Consider the following 25,675-nt stretch of genomic DNA (forward strand, 5'->3'; position numbering starts at 1 on the left):
ACCTGAGACACTTCTTTGTCTACTGTGTGCTCACCTCCTCCTTTCAGACTGTGGGCAATGTAATGCTGGTCACCACAAGTCATACACATTTTATGGTCTTGCTTCTCTGTAAACCATGCCTTTCCTGCTGAACAAGAATAGAAACGAAAAGCTTAGCTCTTATTTGAACTAGGACTTGAAATTAAACCAGGATGTACTGTGTGCAGAAGTAGCAAAGATGAGGACAGGGGATTATGTGAAGACAGACTTTGAAGCAAGAAATAGCACTGCGCATCTGAATGTGAGAGAGTACATAGGTCATGGAGCCCCAGATGAAAGGGACAAGAAGGAATCTTAACTGAAGTTCAAAAGTCATGTTTTCAGCTTGGGAAGGGGGTGCTGATCGTGGCCATGTGTCAAGGTCAAGAAAGCAATTCGGACATATTGTCTAAGGATGGCTAATGTTCAATTAAATGTGGTGAAAATACTTGTTTTCAGCTTTTTCTGGATATAGCAGGACACATTTCAATGTCTGAGAAAATCGACATAATCTTTCTGGATTTGACATTCTGCCTGTAAAAACTGAGAATGTGTGAATGAGGGATTGAGTCCAGATGTGCCCTTATTTCTGGACATGCTTGAGACATTCCAAAATTTATCTTCACTCCTCCCCCTCTTTAACTCCTCACACCCAACTAGCATGCCTGCTGAATATGCTCATGTAAATTAGCTTTACTGTGTGACAAAACATCCTCAAAACTTAGTGTCATGATAGAAGAGGAAGGAACATTTCCCAAATCATTCTATGCAGCCAGTGTTTCCCTGATACTAAAACCAGACAAAGGCTTTCCAAGAAAATGAAACACAAATGCCATTTGTGAAAATAAAAAGCAAAAGGTTGGATAAAATACTCACAAACCCCATCCAGAAACTTATGACAGGTGTATACAGCAGGACCAAGTGGAATTTATCCCGGGAATGCAAGGTTGGTTTAACAGTGAAAATCAGGGGCACGTGGGTGGCTCAGTGGGTTAAAGCCTCTGCCTTTAGCTCAGGTCATGATCCCAGGGTCCTAGGATCGAGCCCAGCATCGGGCTCTCTGCTCGGCGGAGAGCCTGCTTCCCTCTCTCTCTGCCTGCCTCTCTGCCTACTTGTGATCTCTGTCTGTCAAATAAATAAATAAAATATTTTAAAAAAAGAAAACAGCTCCACTTATAAGTAGCATCAAAAAGAGTAAAATACTTGGGAATAAATTTAACAAAAGAAATGCAAAATTTGTACATTGAAACCTGCAAAGCATCGTTAAGAGAAATGAATGAAGTCCCAGGTAAATGTTTATGGATTGGAAGAATTGATGTTGGAAAGAGGTCAGTGCTCTTCAAACTGGGCAATGGATTGAATGCGATTTTTATTAGCATTACAGCTGGTCTTTTCAAATACATTGACAGTCTGAGTTTAAAGTCAATGTATAAGTTCAAGGAATATACTAGCCAAAACAGCCTTCTTCTTCTTCTTTTTTTTTTTTTAAGGATTTTGTTTATTCATTTGAGAGAGAGGGAGCAAGCACAAATCAGGGGGAGGGAGAGGGAGAAGCAGGGTCCCATCTGAGCAGGGTGCTTGGCACATGGGGCTCGATTCCAGGACCTAGGATCTCAACCTGAGCCAAATGCAGGTGCTTAACAGACTCAGCAGCCCACATGCCCCATAATACAGTCTTGATGATAAACCAAATTATAGGATTGACGCTTCCTAATTTCAAAATTTCTCCAAAACCGCATCAGTCAATACAGTCGATACTGGTGTAAGGCCAGATATGTAGACTAATATCTAATGTAACAGAATTAAGAGTCTAGAAATAAACCCTTACTTACGTGTGCAATCAAGCAATTTTTGACAAAGTTCTCAAGACCATCTGATGGGGAATGAGCAGCCTTTTCAGCAAATGGTGCCAAGACAATGGACTATCTGTACGCAGAAGAATGAAGTTGGGCTCATACTTCGTATCATACTTCGTACTGTATACAAAAATGAACTTAACCTGGATCACAGGCCCAAATCAAGGGGCTGAGACTATCAACAGTTTCATCAGGAAGCACAGGAGTGAATTTTTTTTTTCTTAAGGTACAGGGAAAATAAAGTTTAATTTCTTTTTCCCCCTCAAGCTTTATTGAGGTACAATTGACAAGTAAAATCATATATATTTAAGATGTGCTAATGGAATGACTGACCCTTGCATGTGTTGTGTAACAGCACAGTAAGCTCATCGCTATATCCCTCTCCTTGCTCAGGTTCCTTATTATCTATTTATTAATTGTGGTGCGAACGGCGAAGACTTACTTTCAGGAAATTTCAGCTGCACAGTTTAACATTATTAACTGTAGTCACCATACTATCCCTTAGATCCCCAGATCTTACTCATCTTACAACTTGAAGTCTGTACCCTTGACCAGCATCTTCTCATTTCCTCCTCTCCCAGCAACAACCCATCTACTCGCTGCTTTTGTGAGTTGTATTTTCTAGATTCCTATAGGAATGAGATCATACAGTGCTTGTCTTTTTGTGTCTGGCTTGCATAGGAGTAAATATTTATGACCTTGGGTTAGTCAATGAGTTCTTAGGAAACCAAAATCACTAAGGCAAACAAAGGGTAAACTGCATTAAGATTAGTATCTATGTGGTAAAAAGGGATACAGTCAAGACAACGAAAATGCAGCCCATGGAATGGCGCAGAATATTTGGAAATTATATATCTAATGAGAGACTTTCTTTCCAGAATATATAGAGTAATTAATTGACAACTCAACAATAAAAAGACACATAATTCAGTTAAAAAATAGGCAAAGAACTTGAATAGTTCTTTTTCTCTGAAGAAGATATATAGATGACTAATAAGCACATGAAAAGATGCTTAACATCAGGGACATCTGGGTGGCTCAGTGGGTTAAGGCCGCTGCCTTAGGCTCAAGTCATGATCCCAGGATCCTGGGATCAAGTCCTGCATCGGGCTCATTGTTCCGCAGGGACCCTGCTTCTTCGCCTCTGCCTGCCTCTCTGCCTGCTTGTGATCTCTCCTCTCTCTGTGACGTTAAATAAATAAATAAAATCTTTAAAAAAAAGATGTTTACCATCATTAGTAATTAAGGAAATGCAACTCAAAACCACAGTGAGCTCTACTGCATATCCACTAGGGAAGTTAAAATAAAAATGTCAATCAGATGATATCCTGTGGTTGTGAGGATGTGAAGAAATCGGAAGTCTGGTGTGCTGCTGATAGCATTACAGAATGGGACCCCACTCTGGAAAACAGGGTGGTAGCTATGCAGAATTGTAGACACAGAGTTATCCTGTGGCCCAGAAATTCCACTTTTAGGTATATAAGAGGAGACTTTAAAACCTATGTCCATAAAAGCCTGTATATAAATATTCACAGCAGCAATTATAATAGCAAAAATGTGACAACAACCCAAATGCCATCAATTGAAATAGATAAACAAAATGTGGTATATCCATTCAGTATTACATCATCCTACCACAGAAAAAGAATGAAGTATTGATCTGTGCTACAAAATGTCTGAACCATGAAAACGTTATGCTAAGTGAAAAGAAACCAGACACAGAGGGCCACCTATGGTTCGATCCCATTTATGAAATGTCCAGAATTGGCCAATCCAAAAGACAGGAAGTCTATGTGTGGTTGCCGGAGGCATTCAGATTAGTGTAGGTTTCATTTCCAAACAACCTAATTCACCATGGTCTGCCTCCATGGTGCACCATCTCTTCTTTCCCAGATAAAGCATGCACTTCCCTCTTCCCTGAGCTGACAACACCGTTCTCCAATCTGCACTTGCTTTTCCATCTTCCTCAGCTCAAATGCAGTCCCTTGTATCCCAAATTAGAGTGAGTCACTCTCTCTTCAGTGCCCCGCAGCACTGCATGCTGCTCTTGGTTGTGCGAAATGTAGCCGATGACCTTCATGCCCACCCTCCTTTCTCCACCAAGCTGTATGTCCCCCAAGGACAGGTCCTGTGATTTTTGTCGGTCATCTTGTCCAAATTAGCCTTCAGGGAAAGGGTTTTGCACATGGTAGTCTTTCAATAACTATTATTCAATCGAACATTTGAAGAGTAACATGTTCCAGTGAAAACTGAATATGTAATAGACATTAAAGAGAAAATCTGTTCCCTTGCTCCGTATATTATGCCCAAGCAACAAAAACAGTGAGCAGGCATTCAGAACAAAAAGAATGTTTTGAACTAACTGCAGTCTCGGTTTGTTCGGAGGATTCTAGAATCTTCATGTTACAGTATGTGCTTCTGATATTTGAGAAAACAGGGGACAGCACCTCTGCCATTTTCTCTTCCAGTTCAGTCTTACCCTTTTTGTGAGGGGTCACAGGATGGCTATGACTCGGGATTCTGTCCTTAGGCAGCTGATTTGTTTTTTTTTTTTTTTTTTCCTTTGTGTGTAAAGCCATCTCTGGGCAAGTTAAGCTGGAGAGTCTCCTCTCTGCCCCTGAAGCCTTCTGTGGTTCTAGGGAACCATCAAGTTCTTCCTGTGGGAGCTGAACTCCTTACATCCTGCCCCTAGCAGATTAAATGCCATATTATTTTTGGAACTTGTTTGGAGACATGTATCAGAATCTTTCAGTAACTCAGTGCAGGAGACCAAATGCAGAGGAGAAAGAGCTGTTGGAACCTGATCAGTTCTTTCTGTAACACCAGAATGTAGGAACACAGGAAAGCAGCAGAGCAAAGATAAAGAATTGTTTGAGTAAGGTTTTATTACTAAAAGCACCGCTTTTATTGTATCCTAACTGTATACACTGTATGTTGTTATTTTTTGTTTGTTTTGGCTTTAGTGTGTTGATTAGACAACCATGTATATGCTGGGCAGTGAGGATTCAAAGATAAATCGGGCTAGGTTTGTTTGTTTTGGCTTTAGTGTGTTGATTAGACAACCATGTATGTGCTGGGCAGTGAGGATTCAAAGATAAATCGGGCTAGGTTTGTGTTCATAGTTTAGGGGAGGAAAAACGAGAAATGTAAAACTTAACAATGCACAGAATGTGTGATCTATTATAAGCAGACCAGCCAATCAAGCACAGGGCCGATATCTCTCCATCCCTACATCTTTCTTGCTCTATATTATTTCCTCCTGTTTGTATATGGTATCTCCAATTCTAGCCTTGAAGCTAGGGTGTTTTTTCTCAGATTTTTGTTTCCCTAGTGATCTTCCCACTCCCATGGCTTTCGTGTCTGTGATTTATAAGAAATACATTTGGCCCTGTAGGGAACTGACCCCTTCCCCCCAAAGAGTTGAAAATCTGTATATAACATTTGACTCCCCCAAACTTAACTACCAATAGCCTACCGTTGACTAGAAGCCTTATCAATAACATAATCGATTGACATATATTTGTATGCGATAATGCACTTTCAGAGCTGAGTTGTAAAAGCTCCACATGGGAGAAGACGAGCAGAGATCAAGCCCAAATTGCTCAGGGTCAACAGTATGTACTTGGTCTCCATCCCTGTTTCTGGGATAGGAGTACTAAAACCCTTGGAATTTCCTAACTGGTGAGAGCCACAAATATGTCTTCGGTTGTGTTTTAAGGTGGCTTTTAGAGAGCACCCAAGGATGGGGGCTGCTAGCCAAGAGAACCAACCACAGGATTGGAAGGTTGTACCTTTCAGTCTCCCCCCTCATCTTAGGGGAGGGGAGAGGGGTTGGAGGTTGAATCCATCACCAATGCCAGTGATTTAGATAATCATGCATATAGAATGAAGCTTCTGTAAAAACCTGGAAGGGTAGAGTTCCTAGAGTTTCTGAGTTGGTTAACGCACGGAGATGTGGGGACAGTGCGGTGCCCCGTTGGACAGGGTTTAGAAGCTTCTTGCCTCTTTCTTTTACCTCGTCCTACATCTCTTCCATCCAGCTGCTTCTGAGTTCTATCCTTTCATAGTGAGTTGGCGACCTATGTACAGTGTTTCTCTGAGTCCGGTGAGCCGCTCTAGCAAATCAGGAAGGGGTCACTGGAAGCTATGATTCTGAGCCAGTGGCTGAGATGTACAGGCAACACCTGGACTTGGGACTGCCATCTGGACTGTGATTGGCGGCTGGGTGGGGGGTGGGAGGAGGCAGCCTTGTGGGACTGAGCCCTTAACCTGTGGCTCCTCTACTGTCTCCAAGTGGTGAGTGTCAGGACTGAGCTGACTTGAGTTGAACAGTAGGACACCAGTGAGTATTCAGAAAGTTGCTTGGTGTTGAATGAGAAGCATACTACCCCCACCCCCATGTTGGAATGGGTCCAGGAACCCAAAGAATGTCTATTAACTATAGATTTCAAATGCCCTTTGCCAATCCATTCCCTTCCTAAGAGCTATGTAGACCCAAAGAACTTCTTCTTTGCTGGAACATTTCCCTGACGTTTAAGAAGCAACCCCAACTTACTGGGTCTGGAACTGAGCTCATCTTGATGCCTGTAGTCCCCATGTTCCTTCTCCGTGTCATGGGCAGGCCTGGTGATCTTGTCCTCTGCAGTCTTTCAAACCTGCTCATGAATTTACCCCAGATTCTGTAAAATCTACTTCCTCAATAGTTTTGAGACCGGCTGGTGAATCAGTTGGCTACACATCTACCTTTGGCTCAGGTCATGATCCTGGGGTCCTGGGATCGAATCCTGTGTCACATTCCTTGCTCAGCAGGGAGCCTTTCTCCCTCTCCCTCTGCCTCCACCCCTTCTTGGGCTCTCTCTCCTCTCTCTCTTGTCAAAAATAAATAAATAAATTCTTAAAAGAAAGAAAGATGTGATGTAGTGTTCCTTGATTAATTGTTTGCGTCTAACACCAAGTGCTCCATGCAATACGTGCCTTCTTTAATACCCGTCACTGGGCTATATCGAAAACTAGTGATGTACTTTATGGTGCCTAATACAACATAATAATAAAACAAATGTGAGACTAACTTCCTCCTTTTTATTTTATCTTTTGATTATGAATTTTTGAAAATCCAGAAAAGCATATAGTTTTGCTTCCTCTGTCTGAGAGGTAATGATGGGTTGGGGCTTTATTTGTGCCATGTCGTTCCTCTGGACTTGGTACCCTGCCTTTTAGGATAGATCCCATAACACTGGTTACTTAGGGATAAATAAAAGGAGAGCTGAATGGAGACCAGAACCCATATTTCCTGCACTCTGTGTTCTCTCCAGCACCAGTCCAGGCCCTGTGAGTAGCAGAAAGACTATAAATATTTGGTGAATTGACAAATGATGGTTTTATAGGTACTGAAGGTGAAGACATTTTGAACAGCTACTATATGTAATTTTTTATTCTATTGTGGGCAAGACTTGGACTTTTCATCTACAAAGAATGCCTTCTTGCCTATTCCCAAACCAGCCCTTCCTTCTCTACTCCTCCGCCGCTCGGAGGACCTCACCAAACACACAAGCACCCAGGAGCTGGGGGACCGGGTTACCTCCCATCTCTTGTGCTGCATCCCACTCCCATCCAGGCAGACTCAGTCATTGCTTCCTGAGAATTAATCCAGTCTGCTCTGTCCCCACCGCCATGGCTCCATTTCAAGGCTTCATTATGTCTGCTTTGGACTTTTACAAGAGCTTCTAATTTACCTTACCTCCCTGTCATCTGTTTTTCACAATCTCACAATTTGACTTATTTGTCTAAAATCTGCTGACCAGTCTTCCTCAACGTCAGGAAAGGTCTTCATTGGGTCAGGGGCTCTTTGAAAAGCTATGGCTGTTCTTGCAGATGTCTGTGGAAGTTTGTGCGAGTCCAGGTTAAATAAAGCCGCCCGAGGTGACAAAGGTCTTTGTGCCATAGGCAGCCTCTCCTGCCTGTCTCTTCAAGTTCAACTCCAGCCATGTCTCCATCCTCTGTGTACAGGTCCCTGAAATCCAGCTGGCCTATAGCAGTCTTAAGGCACAGTGCCTTGGCTTGGTGCCCTCTCCTGGAAACAGCCTTTCTGACCTCTATTGAGCACCCTTCTTTCTGACGGACACAGAGCGCTGTGGTCCTTGTTGTCCTGTTGACAGCTTACCTTTGTGTCGACTGTGTTATAATCACCCATTTTTGACTGTGTTATAATCACCCATTTACCGAGCTGGGAAATCATTCCAAGGGCTGTAACTTTTCTGTGTCTGTAAGGAGGCATGGCGTCCTTGGTGCGACCTGTCAGTCAGTGATTGCTGAAATCATAGATGTACGATGAACCACCTTTGTTTCACACCCCTCAGAAATCTTTCTTTTGCTCTACCTCTTGCTGCTGTGTTTGAAACTGTGTTATTTTTTGTGACACTTAAAAAAATTTTTTTAGATATAATGTGGATACAGTAAAGTGCACGAACCCATAGTTCAATAAAGCTTTATATATCTTTATATCTCTCTGTGTTTATATTTGCGTCAAAAGATGCTGATCAAAATAGAAAACATTTCTCTCATTCTAGAAGGTGTCCTTTCCCATTGATAGTCCACTTTTGAAACTTCTATCATTGTGAATTAGTTTTACCTGCTCCTAAACTTCATGTAAATGAAGAGTTATATATCCGACACCCTCAAAATATCCTGTCAGGTTCATGTGCGACTTTTATTTCGGTGATATTTCTTCGCACCCTTCACATTACGTCCTTCCTTCAACCACTTAATTAACACCTCCGTATTGGGGTCTAGAGATGTATATCAACCTCCTCTGTGCTCCGAAATAATCCTATAATTTTAAGAGCCTACGTATGATTGCTAGCAGCTATAATATGTTACATGGAAAGATGAGTCTGCTAAAGTTGTTACAGCTCAGCCACTTCATGAGAATCTCAAATTCCATTCCTCTCTCCCTCTTAAATTCTGTACCTAAAAATGTATCCTTCTTCCCTCTAGTAAGTCCTACCTGTGACCTGCACATCATTCTCTCAGCACTTCCCTTCTCTTTGCATGTCTGCTTGAGTGACCCTGCACACTGCCGGGCTGCCATGATGGATAGTCTTCGGTGTAAGTGTAAACGTTGGTATTAGCATCATATTAGCATTTTGAGAGGAAGCCCACATAAGACATAAATAATCCATAATAGGATGCAGAATCAGAAGGCATGGCAGCCATGAAAAACCGTAGCTCACCTAAGCGAAGAACAAAGGGGTGGGGGACAGGGAAGGAGTGGAGACTCACCTGCCTTGGGTCCCCCATGTCTCATTTTCTACCTCCTTTGACCCACCTTCTTCCTTTCTTTGCCTTTTCCTCTCAGTAGGTCTTTACTTTACTCTCTCTCTCTCCTCCCTCTATCTGTCCACAATATGTAGGGCTGAGTTAATCAGACAAAAGAGGTTGGGATGAGAAAGGCAGTGAAGAATGTTCCGGACAGAAGGAGAAGTGTGTGCTTAGGGTGGAGAGTTGCCGGCATGCTCCAGAACCTAAAGGAAAGGCTTGATCCCAGAGCTGGAGGGGGTGTGTAGCGAATGTAGGTGTGGCGTGCGCTGTGGCAGGAACGTTTCCGTGATCCGGTTTGTGCTTTCACTGTCGTGTGATTTTGGACTTCTGGCTTCGTCTTTATGACTCAGTTTCCTCTTCTGTTAAAAACAACAACAACAACAACAAACAATGATGACAGTCCCAACACTGGAGGGTCTGTTGGGAGGATTAGGTGAGTCGGTGCATATGCTGTGATTAGCACAGGGCCTGGCCCGTGATCAGCACCTGTCACTCATTTGCTGTACAAAGTCAGGCCTTAAGAAAAATTTGAAGCCACTTCCTAAAACCACTCAGTGAGAAGCTTATTCATAATTTACTTACTCTGTACAGCTGGTGTGAATATTTATTCTGGAAGTGCCAAAGGGAATGACACTACGTGTATTTATGTTTTGGATACTGGAGTTTCAGGACGGTTCTGACATTTGAGACCCGAGGCACACCGCAGGTGAGGGAGGAGGGCTAAAGCACAGGAGAAGAATTAACGCAAGTGACTTTTTCCCACGTCCCAGACTCTCTTCGGAAGCCAGCCCCAAGAGTGAAACCTGTGGGGTTTGGCCTTCTAGAAGAGAGACCTTTGTAGGACTGGTGACATGAGGTACAGGGAGATGGCACATTAGGTCAGATCACATCTGCCCTTCGGGGGTGGGGGCGGGGGGAGGGCTGGACGGCAGGGTGGCAAAGAGGGTTTCTAAAGAAGAAGGCAGATGTGGGAGGAGACTTTGACGTGGGCGGCGGAGGGACTTACAGTTTGGTTGGAGAAGGATGCGCCATCTGTCCTCCCCACTGCCTGGCTTTCTCTGCACAGCTGCCCGTGGAGACAGCCCTCCTGTCTTCTGCTGCCGTCGCCCTGCAGTCGCAGGGGTTCTCGTGAGGCCCACCGCTAGTCACCCCCTTCCAGCTCTCATTTCTCCCCTGTCTCTCTTTGTTACATGGGAAGGCCTAGAATCGCCTCCCCAGCTGTCCCCACCCTGATGACTTCTGGAGGCTCACCGCTCACTTGGCCATTCTGTGAACTTCTCCTTTAGTCGTGCCCCGCTGTTTTTCATCTGGAACACCGCCCCGTCTCCTCCTCCGCCCACCTTCTTTACCAGATGTTTTTCCACTCATGCTCTGCTGTCTGCTTCGGCACCCCTTCTTAGGAATACGCTCTGGGTCCTCATGCTTTGGGGATCTGCCTCATAAGATCACACCTTCGGGGCACTGTGCGGAATCTTCCAGTCACTCTTACTTCCTGGTCTGTCATCTCTGCAGAGCTTCACAGGGCAGGGTCTAGGTCCGACGTGTAACTGTCACACGCACCGTGCATACACATATTTCCAGGGCTGAAGGAATTCCCTCAGGCTGAGCTCTGTGTCTAGCGGCTCATAATACGCCCAGGGTAAATGTTTGCTGAGATGGGGTTTTGCTGGTCATGGTTTCCTGCAAGACTGTACCAAGGGGCGGTGATGTGTTCAGGACACTTCATGTCGTAAATATCTTCGCTCATATAAAGATCAGTAAAACATCGGGGCTGGACACATTGTTTTTAAGATAGTGGCTGGGAATGTGCTTGCCAGGTGCCGAGCCTGTGCGTGAGAACTCCGGGTAGCGCCTATCATTATCCGCATGTTTTCATCTGAGCAACTGGAACCCCAGGGAGGTGGTCTGACCTTTAAGGAGTGGCTGAGGCAGGATTCCTGTCTAAGCATGCTCACTGCTGTGAAAGGAGGGGTCGCCCACCGGAGGAGCCCTGGTGATGGACAGGGCTTGCAGTCCTCTTAGTGCTTCATTAGCCTTATCCGCTGCCTGTAGAACTTCCCTGCATTTACAGCTTCGCTCTGAGGAGTTCCTCCAGTTACCCCTGCGATGGAAAAGGGGTGCTGCACACAGAGAGAGAGAGAGAGAGGAGGAACATGCACATAAATCTTTTCCAGAGAAGACAAGAAAGTCTCCAGCTACATCCCCCTGAAGTACAATGATGTATAATATTATAATAATATACTATAAATAAATGAGCCTAGGGAGATGACTTTCCCATTCACCCCAGAGTTACACACTGCCTTTAGCTTCCAAGGCATGTTTGTGTCCTCAGGCATGTTAGTCATTAAACCAAGGTTGCTGGTGCTCTGTTCTGACAGCCCCCTGTGAAGACCACTGTGGAGAGCGGCCCCCAACAACGAATGCTATCGCAACTTTTCCAAATAGCTTTGGCCTCTTAAGTTTGGGAAATAATTTGATGCCATTTGTGAATTTGAATTATTTCACTGTACATTTTTTTTTTCCAAATCGCTTTACTATGCTGTTTAATATTGTCCCTCAAATAGAGACCACGCTTTATCTTTCTTAGTCTAAAGTGGCATTTGCAACCAGGGGTTTCATTTACTTTTATTTATTTTTTTTTATTTTTGGGGGAATTCATTTAGAGAAAAGAAGTTATCAGTATTTAAACTTGCTTGCTTATCTGCTATCTTTAAATTCATAAGGAACATTGAAAAGGCCAATGAACTGTCTGCTTGTGCCTCCATGCTCTCTTGAAGGAGGCTGTGTCTTCCACTCCATCTCTCTGCTCTGCTCCTCTCTCTCCAGTCTAGTAAATTATGTTTTCCCAAGTGCTCAGTAATCCTGAATGTAATAACATATTACCACAGACATTACATGTTATGACCCAGAAGATGCTTTGTAGCAATTCTAATTCTTGGGTTCTTCAATTGGTGACTCTAGAGTGTTCATTGAAGTTTTGGACTTTGTACAAAACAAGCAAAAGTAGTAGGTGCATATTTCAAATAACTAATTATTTAAGTATGAAGAGACTTCCCAGGTGATGTAATCAAAGAAAACCACAGAGCATTGGGTCACCAGGTTCTGGATTGACTGGTACATAGAAAAGTGACTAGAGGGTGGGTTAAGGCTTGGACTAATTTAGGCCAAGGTATATGCAGAAGAGTTCGTAGGAAATTCAAAGTGAATTTCAGTGGATGCAGAGAAACTGAACAAGTATCTTAGTGTGTGTTTGGGTATGGAGAAGATTCAAATGAAGATGCTTTTATTTTTTAAAGATTTTATTTATTTGACCAAGAGAGAGGAAGCGGCCATGCGTGCATGAGTGGGGGAAGGGACAGAGGGAGAGAGAGAATCCCAAGCAGACTCCCCAGTGAGCGTGGAGCCCAGTTCAACGAGTTTGATCTCACCACCCTGAGATCAGGACCTGAGCCAAAACCAAGAATCAGATGTTAAAACAACTGAGCCACCCAAGTGCTCTGAGAATTTTTTTCTTTTTAAGAGGAATGCATTATCAGTTGGGAACGAGGTAGGAGAGGTTCTGAATTTAATCCCCTCCAAATTCCTTTCTTCTTTTTCAGAAAAATTGAGGTGATCTTTTACATCATCCGAATACTTCACCGATCCTGTTTCTTTCATGACAACTGTGTATAGATCTGCCACCTAGTTGACCTTCCTAGTCAGGCCGTCACTCGTCTCTACAGTTTCCTTCCTCCTCATTCAAAGTCCATTTATACGGGGCACCTAGGTGGCTCGGTTAAGTGCCTGCCTTTGGCGCAGGTTGTGATCTTGGGGAGCTGGCTCCATGCTCAGTGGGGGTCTGCTTCTCCCTTTCCCTGGGCCCCTCCCCCCGGTCATGTTCTCTGTCTCTCTCAAATAAGTAAATGAAAATCTTTTTTTAAAAAAGATTTTTATTTATTTATTTGACAGAGAGAGATCACAAGTAGACAGCGAGGTAGGCAGAGAGAGAGGAAGGGAAGCAGGCTCCCTGCTGAGCAGAGAGCCCGATGCGGGACTCGATCCCAGGACCCCGAGATCATGACCTGAGCCGAAGGCAGCGGCTTAACCCATTGAGCCACCCAGGCGCCCAATAAATAATCTTTAAAAAAGAAAGAAGTCGGGACGCCTGGGTGGCTCAGTTGGTTAAGTGTTCTCAGGTCATGATCCCAGGGTCCTGGGATGGAGTCCCACATCGGGATCCCTGCTCAGCAGGAAGCCAACTTCTCCCTTTCCCTCTGACCCTGCTCTCTGCTTGTGCTCTCTCTCACTCTCAAATACATAAAAGAATATTTTTAAAAAGTTTTAAAAAAAGAAGAAGAAAGTCCGTTTGTTTGCTCCCCACTTACAGAAAGCCACGCACCCCCACAAACGGATTGAAGAACAAGGCAGAGAACATTTACTCTTCCATTCACCATACCCGTGTAATCGCACATGCATGTGCACAAACCCAGATGCTGTCCTGCAGACATCAGCACTGTCTGTGTCTCATTTACAGTTGATATATGCAAACCCATGTCCATTGTCCACTTTCCGTGAGTTGGAGCAGTATCTGGAAGCGAGGAGGTCATCCTCGATAGTTGTAACACGAACACTGGAGAGATTTCAAAATGATCTTAACATGCAGGTGAATATATTTGCAAAAGTTTACAAATTTCCTTTCCTTCATAGCTACTGTAATTGCCGCACATTAGATTCCAAAGTATTTCATTTTGATTAGGGAGAAAAAAATCACAAAGGGAATGTGGGGAACCAGACGCCTTTATGGAGCAATTAGAGTATCAGAGATAGCCTGTGTGTGTGTGTGTGTGTGCGTGTGTGTGTCACGTGCACATCTATATTTGGGCATGTATATATATCCATATCGATGCACATATGTGCATATGTTATATTACTCTATACTGCATTACATAATGGGCATCTTCAATCAATACGTGGAGCAATTTTAAAATTGCAATTTTTTTTTTAACTTTACATTGCTATTCTATGAAAATGCTAGTGCTGAGGCTGATGAGACTTTTCTAGCCATTACATTGCATGTTCACACTTAAGTATGAAAAACAGGGCTCAGCTGCACAGAGGTCCAGTTGACCTTGCTAGTAACCTCTCCTTTCTTTCCAGCTGTGCAGGTCTATACCGTAAATTCCTTCCTCTGTCTGCTCCACGATTGCCTACATCTAAGTCAGAAGGCCACTGGTTCTGGAAGGAGATCTGTGTGATGGTTTGAGGGTAGGGAGGCCTGAATCTGATAGCCAGCGTTGCCACAGACTGGCTGAAATCAAGATCAGTCCCAACCGGTGGCAGCTTATGGAAAGGGAGCTGGCTGGAGAGGTGGGGGTCTGATTGGTCAGGCAAGGTGGGCTTGATCCTGGTCCTGAGGCACCTGTGGGATGACCAGTGAGCCTGATTTTCCAACAAGTACTGAGTTTAGTGATGCCTCTTTCTTCTTGACAACCCACATCTTTCCTTCTCTGTGAGCTTCAGAAAAGGATCCCTTAAGTCTTATAGGGCCCCAGCTGACCAATCAGAGAGACAAGATGGCGGCTCCATCTACACTGCAGCATTCAGTGATTCTGATAGATTACACTATAAATTTAATTCCTAGCCATTTTGGGGTATGAAGTGTGAACTAAGACCTGTGTGTGGTTTGGTTCATCCAAGCCAGTATTAATAAGCTCAGCCTGTTCCCAAAGCAGAGGCAAAGATGCCTACTTCCTAGAGCTTGAGTTTGGATCACAAAGTGTCCGTGTGATTTATAGCCTCGCTTGGAATTTTTATAGTAATCTACTGTGTATATGAACTCTACTGGAGCTAGCAATGTTTGTAAACTTGAATTTTAATTCCATCATTTAACAAAGTGTGAAAAAAGTGCAGAACTATGAGAATTAGAAATTATCTATGAAAAGACTGGCCTAATAGATCTGTCCAAAAAGAGGTCTAAGGGGAGTAGTATTTCATCTGTGAGCTTTCACTGGAAAACCTATTTTGAAGCTGTGTATCATGCACATTCCATTTTAATAGATATTTAATAAGTTAGTGCATAATTTAAAAATGCTTGTCTGTCACTAGAATCATTCCAGTTTTATATATATTTTTTTTATTTTGGCCAGGAAATCATTTGAAAAAAATCTGGTGTATAATGATACTAACATTTGGAAGGAAGAAATCATGTGTTTTTATCAGAAATACTGTGAATAGTGAGCAGCTGTTTGGTGTATAAAAGAGAGAGAGGAATTTCTTTATTGTTCCAAAATGCTTTTGAAATGTTATGTGTGACATTCAGAGATAGCAGTTGGTCATTGTAATAACCCTGAAATAAAATAATAGAACACTTGTGCTTTATGAGTGTGTAAGTTTTGTTGTAGTAAGAAATAACTTCTTTCAGTGCGTGATTATATTTTTTTAAAGATTTAATTATTTGAGTGTGAGAGAGAGAGAGAGGGAGCATGAGCAGAAGGGAAAGAGAGAGAGGGAAAGAGAATCCCAAGCTGATTCCACGCTGAGCACAGAGCCTGATGTGGGGCTCCATCTCAAGCCTCTGAGATCACGACCTGAAACAAAACCGAGTTGGACACGCGACTGACTGTGCCCTTTCATGATTACGTTTTGTCTTAGTGATCACAGTCTGGAAAACAGATAAGTTACTAAGAATATAGCTAATCCAATCTAAGTCTTCCCTAGCTACTACCATGGGCAACTCTGATATATTTACTACATCAGAGTCACAGAATCCTGAAATGATCAATCTGATCTCCTGAGTTGAATTTCATAGGGGTGGGCAGAGATCAAGAAATTCTAACCACTTATAAATTACCATTATTTTTCTACTTTATAAAGGGAGTGACATTAATAAGGCCAAAATTATTTTGTCTCTGTATTAATGCCTGCACAATTTTTTGGTTTGATAATAAAGAGAAACATAAAGCTGTATTTCTTTGTGGTCAGACCTAGTTCTACTAGTGTTTAGAGCACAAGTATGTGGTTTCCAGAGGAAAAAAAGATGAGAGAACTTCTTAATCTGGGTGAATTATATAGCTTCTGTGTAAAAGTAGACCCTAAGTATTATAATAAAGGTAGAATACATCTCTTAGGTGAGCCTCCTTCAACTCTAAAGTGGATTGGACACTGCTCCTTTAGGCTGCTTCAGAGATCTACACTCCTACTTGTAATTTCTTGCCCACTACCCTTCATGGCCTTTTATGACTGTCAGCATTTCTCTGGACGACAAGCACTTTGAGGGGAGGATGATGCCAGCTTTCCTGTGTGTCTCAGTGTACTATGATGTACCAAATGTCTGTGCAATAAATGAGCCGGAGAATAATAAATGCATTTGGTAATGAGCCCCCAAGTATGGTGGGCGGTGTTACTGCTCACAGGGGACTTTGTTCAGAGTTCTTAAATGGGGGGAGGGAGTTCGTTCATAACTAACTAGTTCATAATTTGTTTGTGGCCCAAATCAATAGCATAGTTTCTTTACCAAAGACACATCATGCTTTATCTGAGTCTCATCCATTTATTTTTTCCCTTCAAAGAGTAAATGATGTCACAGAGCTCAGTTGTCTTATGACATTTGTTGAATGTTATGTGGAGGTGTGCAGTTTTCAGGTAACTAAGACATTTGCATATATAAGGAAGGTATGTCGACAACATACCTCTGTGTGGAGAGGAGAGAGTAGGGGTACCTCAATGGCTAGCACCTCCCCAAAGAGATGCTGGACAGCATTCACATAAGCTCATAATTACCGTACGTGTCTACAGAGACTTGCTGTGAGGTGAGAGACAGCCTTGCTCTCTGTTGGATAACAGACAGACATAGTTGTCTCTTACAGTCTTATGAGGAAACATTTGATACATACGGACATCTTAAATAGTAGACTCTATCTTCCTTGTATATAAAGGCTTTCTGTTTTTTAAACTCCTGAAAAGTCCTTAAAATGGTGACTTGTGGGGCGCCTGGGTGGCTCAGTGGGTTGAGTCTCTGCCTTCGGCTCAAGTCATGGTCCCGGAGTCCTGGGATGGGGCCCTGCATTGGGCTCTCTGCTAAGCAGGGAGCCTGGTTCTCCCTCTCTCTCTGCCTACCTCTCTGGCTACTTGTGATCTCTGTCCATCAAATAAGTAAATAAATAAAATATTTTTCTTAAATGGTGACTCGTGTAACACAGAGTCTCAATAATTATTTGGGGAGGGAACAAATTAATGAAGAATATGTGTTACTGATAATAGCTGAAAATCCTCATTCTGATTCCTAAAAAGTTGAAGTATGCATTGCAATCTTTAGCATACAGCTGGCTGTTGTTTACTTGTTAAGTTGATGACATTTCAGGGCAGACCAACAGTATAAACTAGAATTAGGATAGGGGTTTTTCTAACCTTCAGAGCAAGGGTTAGGAATTGTATTTTCCATATGTAGGTGAGGGAACTGAGGCTCTAGGAGGTAAAATGACTTATTCAAGTTGATACTCTGGTAAGCATTAGTATCTGGATTTGAACTCAGGCCCTCCTGACCAAACCTTGAACTTGTTCTTCTACATAGTACTACTAAAATGATTAGAACAATTTCTCATGGAAAACTTAAGTCATGACCTTTGTTGCATAGGTTTGAATTTTATAATCTTTGTGCTTCATAAAGGTGCTGCTCCTGGAGTTTTGCTTAATAAGCAAATCCCAGATGTAGGCTTCAACCGCAGAAGGACATACATGTTTAACATATTGTTCATATTTGTCTCTCTGATGCCCGCGAATCCAAAACACAGATTTGAGACTGTGCCAACTCACTGGCAGAGATCATCACTCAAAAACACCAGTTTGCAAGAATAATTAGTTGCTTTTGTAAGTGACTTAAACACGACCTTTATCTTCAGCCCACATGGCTAGTGCATGAGGGGCATGATATTTATTTTTATTGCAAGAACCTTGAAGACCATACGTTTCTTCCTTTCTGATTCCAGTTCAGTCAGACTTATTTCATCCGGTTGTACAGTGAAATCCATTGCAGTCTGCAGAGGTATCAGACGCCTAAATTTGTAAAGCTATGCAAACCAGAAGCTTTGGGGGGAATAATTTAAGTTTCGCATTCTGCAGAGAAAACCAAAAAGATGGGTTGTGGCATGTAATGTGATTTCTTCGTTACGAGAGGGGGACCAAACGACCTCTCATTCAAGGAGGTGGCATTCTGAGGTCCTGCTCTCCGTTTTCCGTCCACACATAGCAACTGGTGGCAACTAAAAATAATGAGCTGTGCCACCAGCTGAGAATCTGGTCACAGTTGGCTCGTGGACAGCGTGCACAAATGAGATTGAGGATGCCTCGCTCGGGTTCCTCCCTCCAGCCCACTCATCAGCTAGTTTGCTGCCATGTGGAAGCTATTGCAAAGCCATTAACAGGCAGGACCGGGAGAGCCGCAGTGCAGCACACCTCTGTGTGGACAGAATGTGGCTGCATGTGAGCGCCAATGGGAGTGGGCTGTTCCCGGGACCGGGGCTCCGGGAGCCCTGTCAGTCAGCCTCCTTACAATAGCACGTGCAGCCGCCGGGACTCCGGATCCGTGGGGAGGCTTCGCTGAACTCCAGCTGCTGAATGAGAATGAGTTTGAAGCTTTTTGCATGACCATGGAACCGAGCCTCGGTTCAGTAATGCATCCTGAGGTAAACTGTTACCTGAGTCAGGCTCTAAATAATGCATTTCCTGGGGACCATGGTTGTAGCAGAAGAGAATGCCAGAACCCCTAGCAAGATTGCTGTCTGAGATGGAAAGATGTCTCACTATCATTTCATCAAGTGCTGTAAGTAAGCTGCATATTTTGCTCATGCGGTTGTCTTCTTGAAATAGGACATAGGCAGATGCCAAAATTCAGGCGGGTCTTCCTGTATACCACGTCCAGATGAGCAACATAGCACGGTGACTCGGAAAGATGTTTTACATGCTTAAATGTGTTTCCTCTTAATTTCAGGTGCTGCAGTTACTCCTGTGTGATCCAAAAGATCATAGTGTAGAAATCTTTAAAACTTGATCTTTTTAAGAAAAAAAATACATATATGCAGTAATGAAAAGTAGCAATTGGTAAAAAGGAGTGTGAGAAGGATATTTCTGGGTATCAGCATACATGAATACCGTGCTCGTATAAAAACTTAGCTCATGAATGTATGGCTGAGACCATTTTAGTTACTATTTTACTCTCCAGTTTGACTGCTTCTGTCTGCATTCGGTGCTCAACTTACAAGCTTAATCTTTCCGAATATCCTTGACGGTAAACTTTGGTCCTTGTGTCATTCACCTTGAAGTGTTCAAGGACTTGCGTGGCATCTGTACCAGATGCTCTAGGCTGATGCTGGTAAGGTGAAAAATAGTTTATCACTGGCTTTCTGATGAGTCCATAAAGGCTTTCTTCAATGCCTGATTTTTTAACAATTCTCCGAACTAGATTAAAGCTGCCTCTGAACCTTCTCCAGATGGTAATCATGAAGAAGGAGACCTATTTATAGCAAAAATGGCTTGCTAGCTATACATGTGGTACTTCTGAAAACTTCTGTACATGAATGTCATTGTCTTAAAGTGACAGATGGCATTAGTAGAAAATGCTTTCCTCTGAGGGTGAGGGTTTTGTTGGCCAAGGACATGACATTGTGAAGGGGACATGTTTGAATGGATCTTGAGTTTAGCACTGAAGGAGAGTGAAAAGATCATGATAATAGAGAAGGAAAAATCTTTTCATTTCTTTTGTCTTTTGTGGGAGGATGTACATAGGAGTGAAACATCTATGATGAATGAAAATGAAAATAAAATGCCTTACTCTTCACATGCACCGAGTATGCTGGACAATTTTAATTCCAAAAGGAATTTGTTGATCAGTTTGTAAGTTGGAAAATTAACCCTTGAACAAAAATTGGGAGTGTGCAGCATATTCAGGAATTGTGACAAAAGGGTTTTTGTTTGTTTAATCCCTGAAATCTTGGGGTTATTATCTTAGTGAAATGTCTGTAGGAGGGCACTCTTGGCAGGCTTTCATGTTGCCCCTCCTGTCTGACTGCACTAGCAGAATGTCACTATTTCTCCTTCCCGTGCCTCTGCAGAGGTGGTTCCCAAAGCCCTCTGCACCATTTCTACAAGGAACCTGGGTGCTCGTTAGGCGGAGTGGACACACCTGCTGGAAGGCAGCCACAGAGCCTGGGCAGATCACAGAGGGACAGATCGGGGAGCAGCTGGTCACCAAAGAGAACATGAGCCTGCCCTTAGCTGCCTTACACTCCTTCTGTTCCAGCTAAATGATCTGAGTTTAAATTTGGGGAAGTTCAAAGAAGTCATGATGTCGGCTCCAGTGGAAGCATTTGAGTTAAATCTTGCAGTTCGGGTGAAATATAAAATTAATGAATAGTGAAATGTTTCCAAAACCTGGAAAAAAGTGTTCCTGATGAATTTATCCAAGTAATCACATAATACTTAGAAAAGATCCAGCTATGTTCTATGCCTGGCGTTTGGTCATGTCTCTAAAATGGCAAAGAAGCATGGAAACGTCAGGAACTATCTTCCATGGCAGAAGGGTACAGCGAGCTAAAGGAGTTCAGAAATTATATTTCACTGTGAGACACTAGTCAGGGGAGGTCTCAGAGTCGAGCTGGATCCTGAAGGATCTCCTGAAGGGAGAGCCCAGAAGGAACAGTTGGAGCTTGTATAGAATCAGAGGGCTTGTTGATAGGATCATAATCCACAGCTTAGCTGTTCTCGATGCATCATTGTTTCTGTATTGTGCCCCCTTGTCCCTCCTGTGGGGGCGATCTCTTGGCAAGGCTCACGGGCCCATTTTCTTCATGTTTCTTCCTCGCCTGATCCTCCACATGGCTGTCGTGTCATCCTGCCCTGGTTCGTCCCTGCACCGTGTCCACCTCCCAGCCGGGCAGCAAGGCAGGGAGGGTTCGGATCCAAGAGCATGAGCTAGAGCTCTGAAAACCAGCAGGAGCAGACCCCCATAGCATCCCAGGAGGAGAGCCTTAGGGCTGGACTTGGGGAGACCAAGAAAGAATGCTTACAAGGAACTTTAAATATCACCTAGGAAAATACTCGTTATTTAACGATAAAGCATGTATATACTGAAAGGTCTAAACTCAGATTCTAGCAGTGGTTGACTCTGGCTTGTGGAATAATCCGTTTTTGTGGTTCCATGTAGCATATGCAATTCTGTGAATTATCATTATAAATAATTGTTATATATAAATATAAAATATAAGTATTCACACATGAATTATGACTAACTTCAGAATAGAATTGTATAATTAATTATAGTTATGGGATTATCTGTTACTTTTATAAATTAGCCTGTATTTTTCAAAATTGTCTATAGTGGGCGTGTTTTCCTTTGATCCTCAGAAAAACAAACTCAAAGACCACGTAAGAGAGAGTATACGGAGGAAGAAATGGCTGGGACCTACATCTCCACCCACATTCCTTTCTGACTCCATGGGTTCTGGCCTAATTTGACATGTTCCATATATCTGATAGAGAAAAGTTAAAAAACTAGAGTCTAAAAATGTAGCGTGGAAACAAGATGTAGCAGGGAAGTGGAGGGGCATCACTGCCAAGAAGTACTGATGATTCCCGGACCTCTGTGACCCAAAGATGTCTTTGGATGGGTGTGACTCTACCCAAGTCGTGCCTGATGAGGTGGCGGGAAGTGAGGAGGGCACATGCTTCAACTGACGCACAAGAGCAAGGGGACGGGGGAACACAGTCCCAGCGTGTTAGGGCCATGGGACCCCATGGAGCTGTCGTTCTGGCTTGCTGCTAATGATGGGCAGAGGCAGGAGGTTTGTCCTATTACTCTCTGATGCTTCAGGAGTCAGACCTCTGCTTGGCCTGTATCTCTCCCAGTTTACTTCTCTAAGTATATGGGGTCGGACAGCCCTGTTTGCAATAGGTTGCGAGTTAAACTTATTTAAAATGAATGGACTCCGGACTTGTTAGTTCTTTCACAGCAACCAAGGATGAATTTTACCATCGAGGCTGCTATTGTGCATATTAAAAAATTTCCCAGTACCAAGGTCATCTTGTTTTCCTCTCATCATGCGTATTCATCAACACTACTCCCACCGACATGCCGTCCCTGATCTTTCCCTGGCTGTTCCTGCTGTTCACGAGTTAGAGTCCTGTGATGCCCGGTGAGCCCGAGACGTCAGCACGCTGGTCCCTCCTTGGCTCGCCCTCTGCCCGGGTCAGGTCTGTGGTCCTTCATGGAAGCCTCCCACACCCTAGCCCTGATCTCTGCCTTGCACTGAAGCAAGAGATGCCAAGCCCAGCTTGAACTGGACTGTCCGTCTGTCTGTCCTTCCACCAGTGTAGCTGGATGGTCACTGAGGCTGCAGCAAAAGCAGACTCATTTCATGTCAGCTTCAGACTGCAACACTCTCCCTCCCTCGCGCTGTGCGTCCCCAGGAGGCACGGCGGCTCAGACCTCGAGAATCCTGACATTTCCCTTCCTGAGAGGATGGAAACCAACAGTTGTAGATGGTGCATCTTCCTACTGGCAAAACTGCAAAGGCACTGGTGTGTGAATTTCTCTTTGTCCACTCTCTTCTGTGATGGTGAATCGTTCCTCCTCGTGTCCCAAGCCTGCTCTGGACTCTGTCCCCCCTTGCTCCCTCCTTCTGTTCCCCTCCCCTCCGCACCCCCAGTCTCCTCCACTGAAGCATGTCCACTAGCATTCACACCTGGCCCGACAGGCCCGTCTTCAGATCATCAAACAGTCCCCCTTGACCTCATGCTCCTTTCTGGCCAGCAACCGATTTCTTTCTTTTCATGGTCATTCTTGGAAAAATCTCCTGTACACATGATCGCTGACCCTCGTCCCCCTTTCTACTCTACAAATATTCCACTGAACTTACCTTAGTTAAACCTTCTTTATGGGGCAAAATCCAGTGGACACGAGTCCTTCCTTGTGTTAGTTAATTTTTCACTTGACCTCTACCTCTTCTTTTACAGTTCTTGGGATTTTTCTCCTGGTTCACTGGCAAGTCTTCCTTTGCCTTCTTGCTGGCTTTCCTCAGTAGAGGTTGGCCCTGACCCTTAACAGTCTCTGGTTTACCTCTTCTCTCCCTGGGGCATTGAACTTCACATGGATCTCCCCTGGTTGTGCCTCTGACTCCAACATCTCCTTTTCTCTCTCAACAACATGGGCATCTTTTCTGGTCAGTGAACATATGTCTTCTCAATATTCTTGTTTTGATTGCTAGGTCATATCCCATAACCTTTATTAAACCATTTATTCATTAATAAACTTCCCTTTTTGATAAGCATTAAAACATTATATTTTAACGTTTTGGCTTCTATTACTAAAGTATTGATTCACAAAGGCAGTGCTGTTGAATCAAATGGTGTGTGTAATTTCAAGTGTGATAGAAGCTGCCAGATTTCTTTCCGCTAGGCTGTGGCACTTCAAGTTCCCCCACTGGTGGAGAACACCCCCTGCCTTTTTCCCAGGCTGGGGTGCTGTCCTTGTCCAGATGTCGTCAGTGCCTTGGTTGAAATACAGTTTCCCAAAGGTCCAATTTTATTCTACTAATAATTAAGGAGATTTGCTCATTTCTTCTTGGCCCTATCTTTTCGTATCTGTTCTCATTTTTATTTTGGACCGTTTCTTCTTTATCTTATCAATTTATGTAATCTTTTATGTTAAGAAATATCAGTATTTTCCTGAATATATGTTGAAGATAGGTCTCCCAATTTTTTCTCTTTTGTTTTTGTTTTGGGTATTTGTTGGCATGTAAGTTTTTAATAATTTATGGGAAGAAGGTCTCATGGATTTCAGTTTTATTTATTACTTTGGTTGTTCTTTTTTAAAACTAAATGGTCTTCATTTTATTATAGCTTTTATGTTTCTATTTCTTTTTTTTTTTTAAAGATTTTATTTATTTATTTGACAGAGAGAGATCACAGCAGACAGAGAGGCAGGCAGAGAGAGAGAGGGAAGCAGGCTCCCTGCTGAGCAGAGAGCCTGATGCGGGGCTCGATCCCAGGACCCTGAGATCATGACCGGAGCCGAAGGCAGCAGCCCAAACCACTGAGCCACCCAGGTGCCCCAGCTTTTATGTTTCTATTTTAAATTCTAGTTCTCGTAAAATTAAGTTATGTGTGATGTGAGACGAAGGTCACTCTGCACTGCCTTCTTTTTCTACATGCACTGTGTCCACTGAGTTATAATTCCATATTTTAATTCCAAAATATACTTGCATCTGCTGCTTTCTATTCAGTTACACCAATTTCTTTGCCTTGCTCACAGCCATACTGTTTTAGTTACTGTGGCTTTATAGTAACTTTAATATGTGATAATGCAAGTCCCTTCTGATTTTTCAAATATTTTTATTAGATATTCTTAAGTATTTATGTTTCCATTAAATACTAAATTGTTCAACTGGTCTTTTTTTCAAGTTTATTTTATTTTCATTATTTTTATTTTATTTTATTTTTCAGTGTTCCAAGTTTCATTGTTTATGTACCACGCCCAGTGCTCCATGCAATACGTGCCCTCCTTAATACCCGCTAATCTTAAAAAACTTCTCAATTGGGTTTAAAATAAATTTACCTTGTAATGTAAATTTAATAATATTAGAATAAGATATGTAGATTGGTAGTACCTATAATTCCACTAAAAGTTATTTTTAATACATCGCCTGCTGTTCCAAATTGATACTTATCTTTATAACAGTACATTGATAATTATATGAATATTTATTTATATGTTTATGAGAATTAAAAGAATAATATCTTACAAACACTGTTTTATTGAATATTATTAAAGTATAAGAAAAAATAAATAAAATGTTCATATTAGTGATAAGTCTAGGACTCATAAACCTAACACAATTGAGAAAAAGATGGAAATCATTAAATGTGCTGTTACAGATAAATAAATCTTTAATGTTGGACATCTGCATACAACTCCAAATCTAATCTCTCTAAAAATGTACATTCTTTGTATATTTATATTTGTATATCTTTTATATCTATATCTGTTTTCCTGTGGTTTCAGTTGGGAAGTGAGGATACAGTTGAAGAATACATATAAAATGATAGAATTATTGCAGTGTATGTCCGTCATTCAACATTTGACTGCCTTATTCACACAATTCACATTTATACAGACTTAGGAATGTCATGGCTCCTTGTTTCCCAATGGTCCGTCCAGTGATGTACTTTTGTGTAACGAGGCAGTGTTGTCATTGCATTATTAAAGGCTTGTTGTTACAGATGGAGGGCTTCACACCCCTGGCCTCACTTGACATCTGTTACTCTAATGTGATACCCTTTCTTTCTGTAGATTGTGCAGTGAATAAAAGGGGGCTCTTTATACGTCCCATGGATGGCTCGCACTTGGTGTTGCTCTAGACACCACGGAGACATGCCATGGTAACTTAACTGTTGAGTAGAATTGAATGGATTAAGTCCATCACATTTTCCTCTATCCCATTCATTCATTCATTCAT

The 25,675-nt window shown here is 42.7% G+C and overlaps 1 protein-coding gene across 3 annotated transcripts in view; it reads left to right on the top strand.

The window, feature by feature from the left end:
• MYO16 (myosin XVI) overlaps positions 1-25,675 on the top strand; it is a 574,710-nt gene that overhangs the window by 100,432 nt on the left and 448,603 nt on the right. The window contains exon 1 of one of the 3 annotated variants that reach the window (XM_082701004.1): positions 18,591-18,987. The exons of the other annotated variants lie outside the window; for them this stretch is intronic. Coding sequence (XP_082557130.1) covers positions 18,960-18,987 — 28 coding nt within the window. The 5' untranslated portion in view covers positions 18,591-18,959. Of the gene's footprint in view, positions 1-18,590; positions 18,988-25,675 lie in introns of those variants that run through there. 3 annotated transcript variants of the gene reach the window in all.

The sequence above is a fragment of the Mustela nivalis genome, assembly GCF_964662115.1.
Source record: "Mustela nivalis genome assembly, chromosome: 15".
NCBI lineage: Eukaryota > Metazoa > Chordata > Mammalia > Carnivora > Mustelidae > Mustela > Mustela nivalis.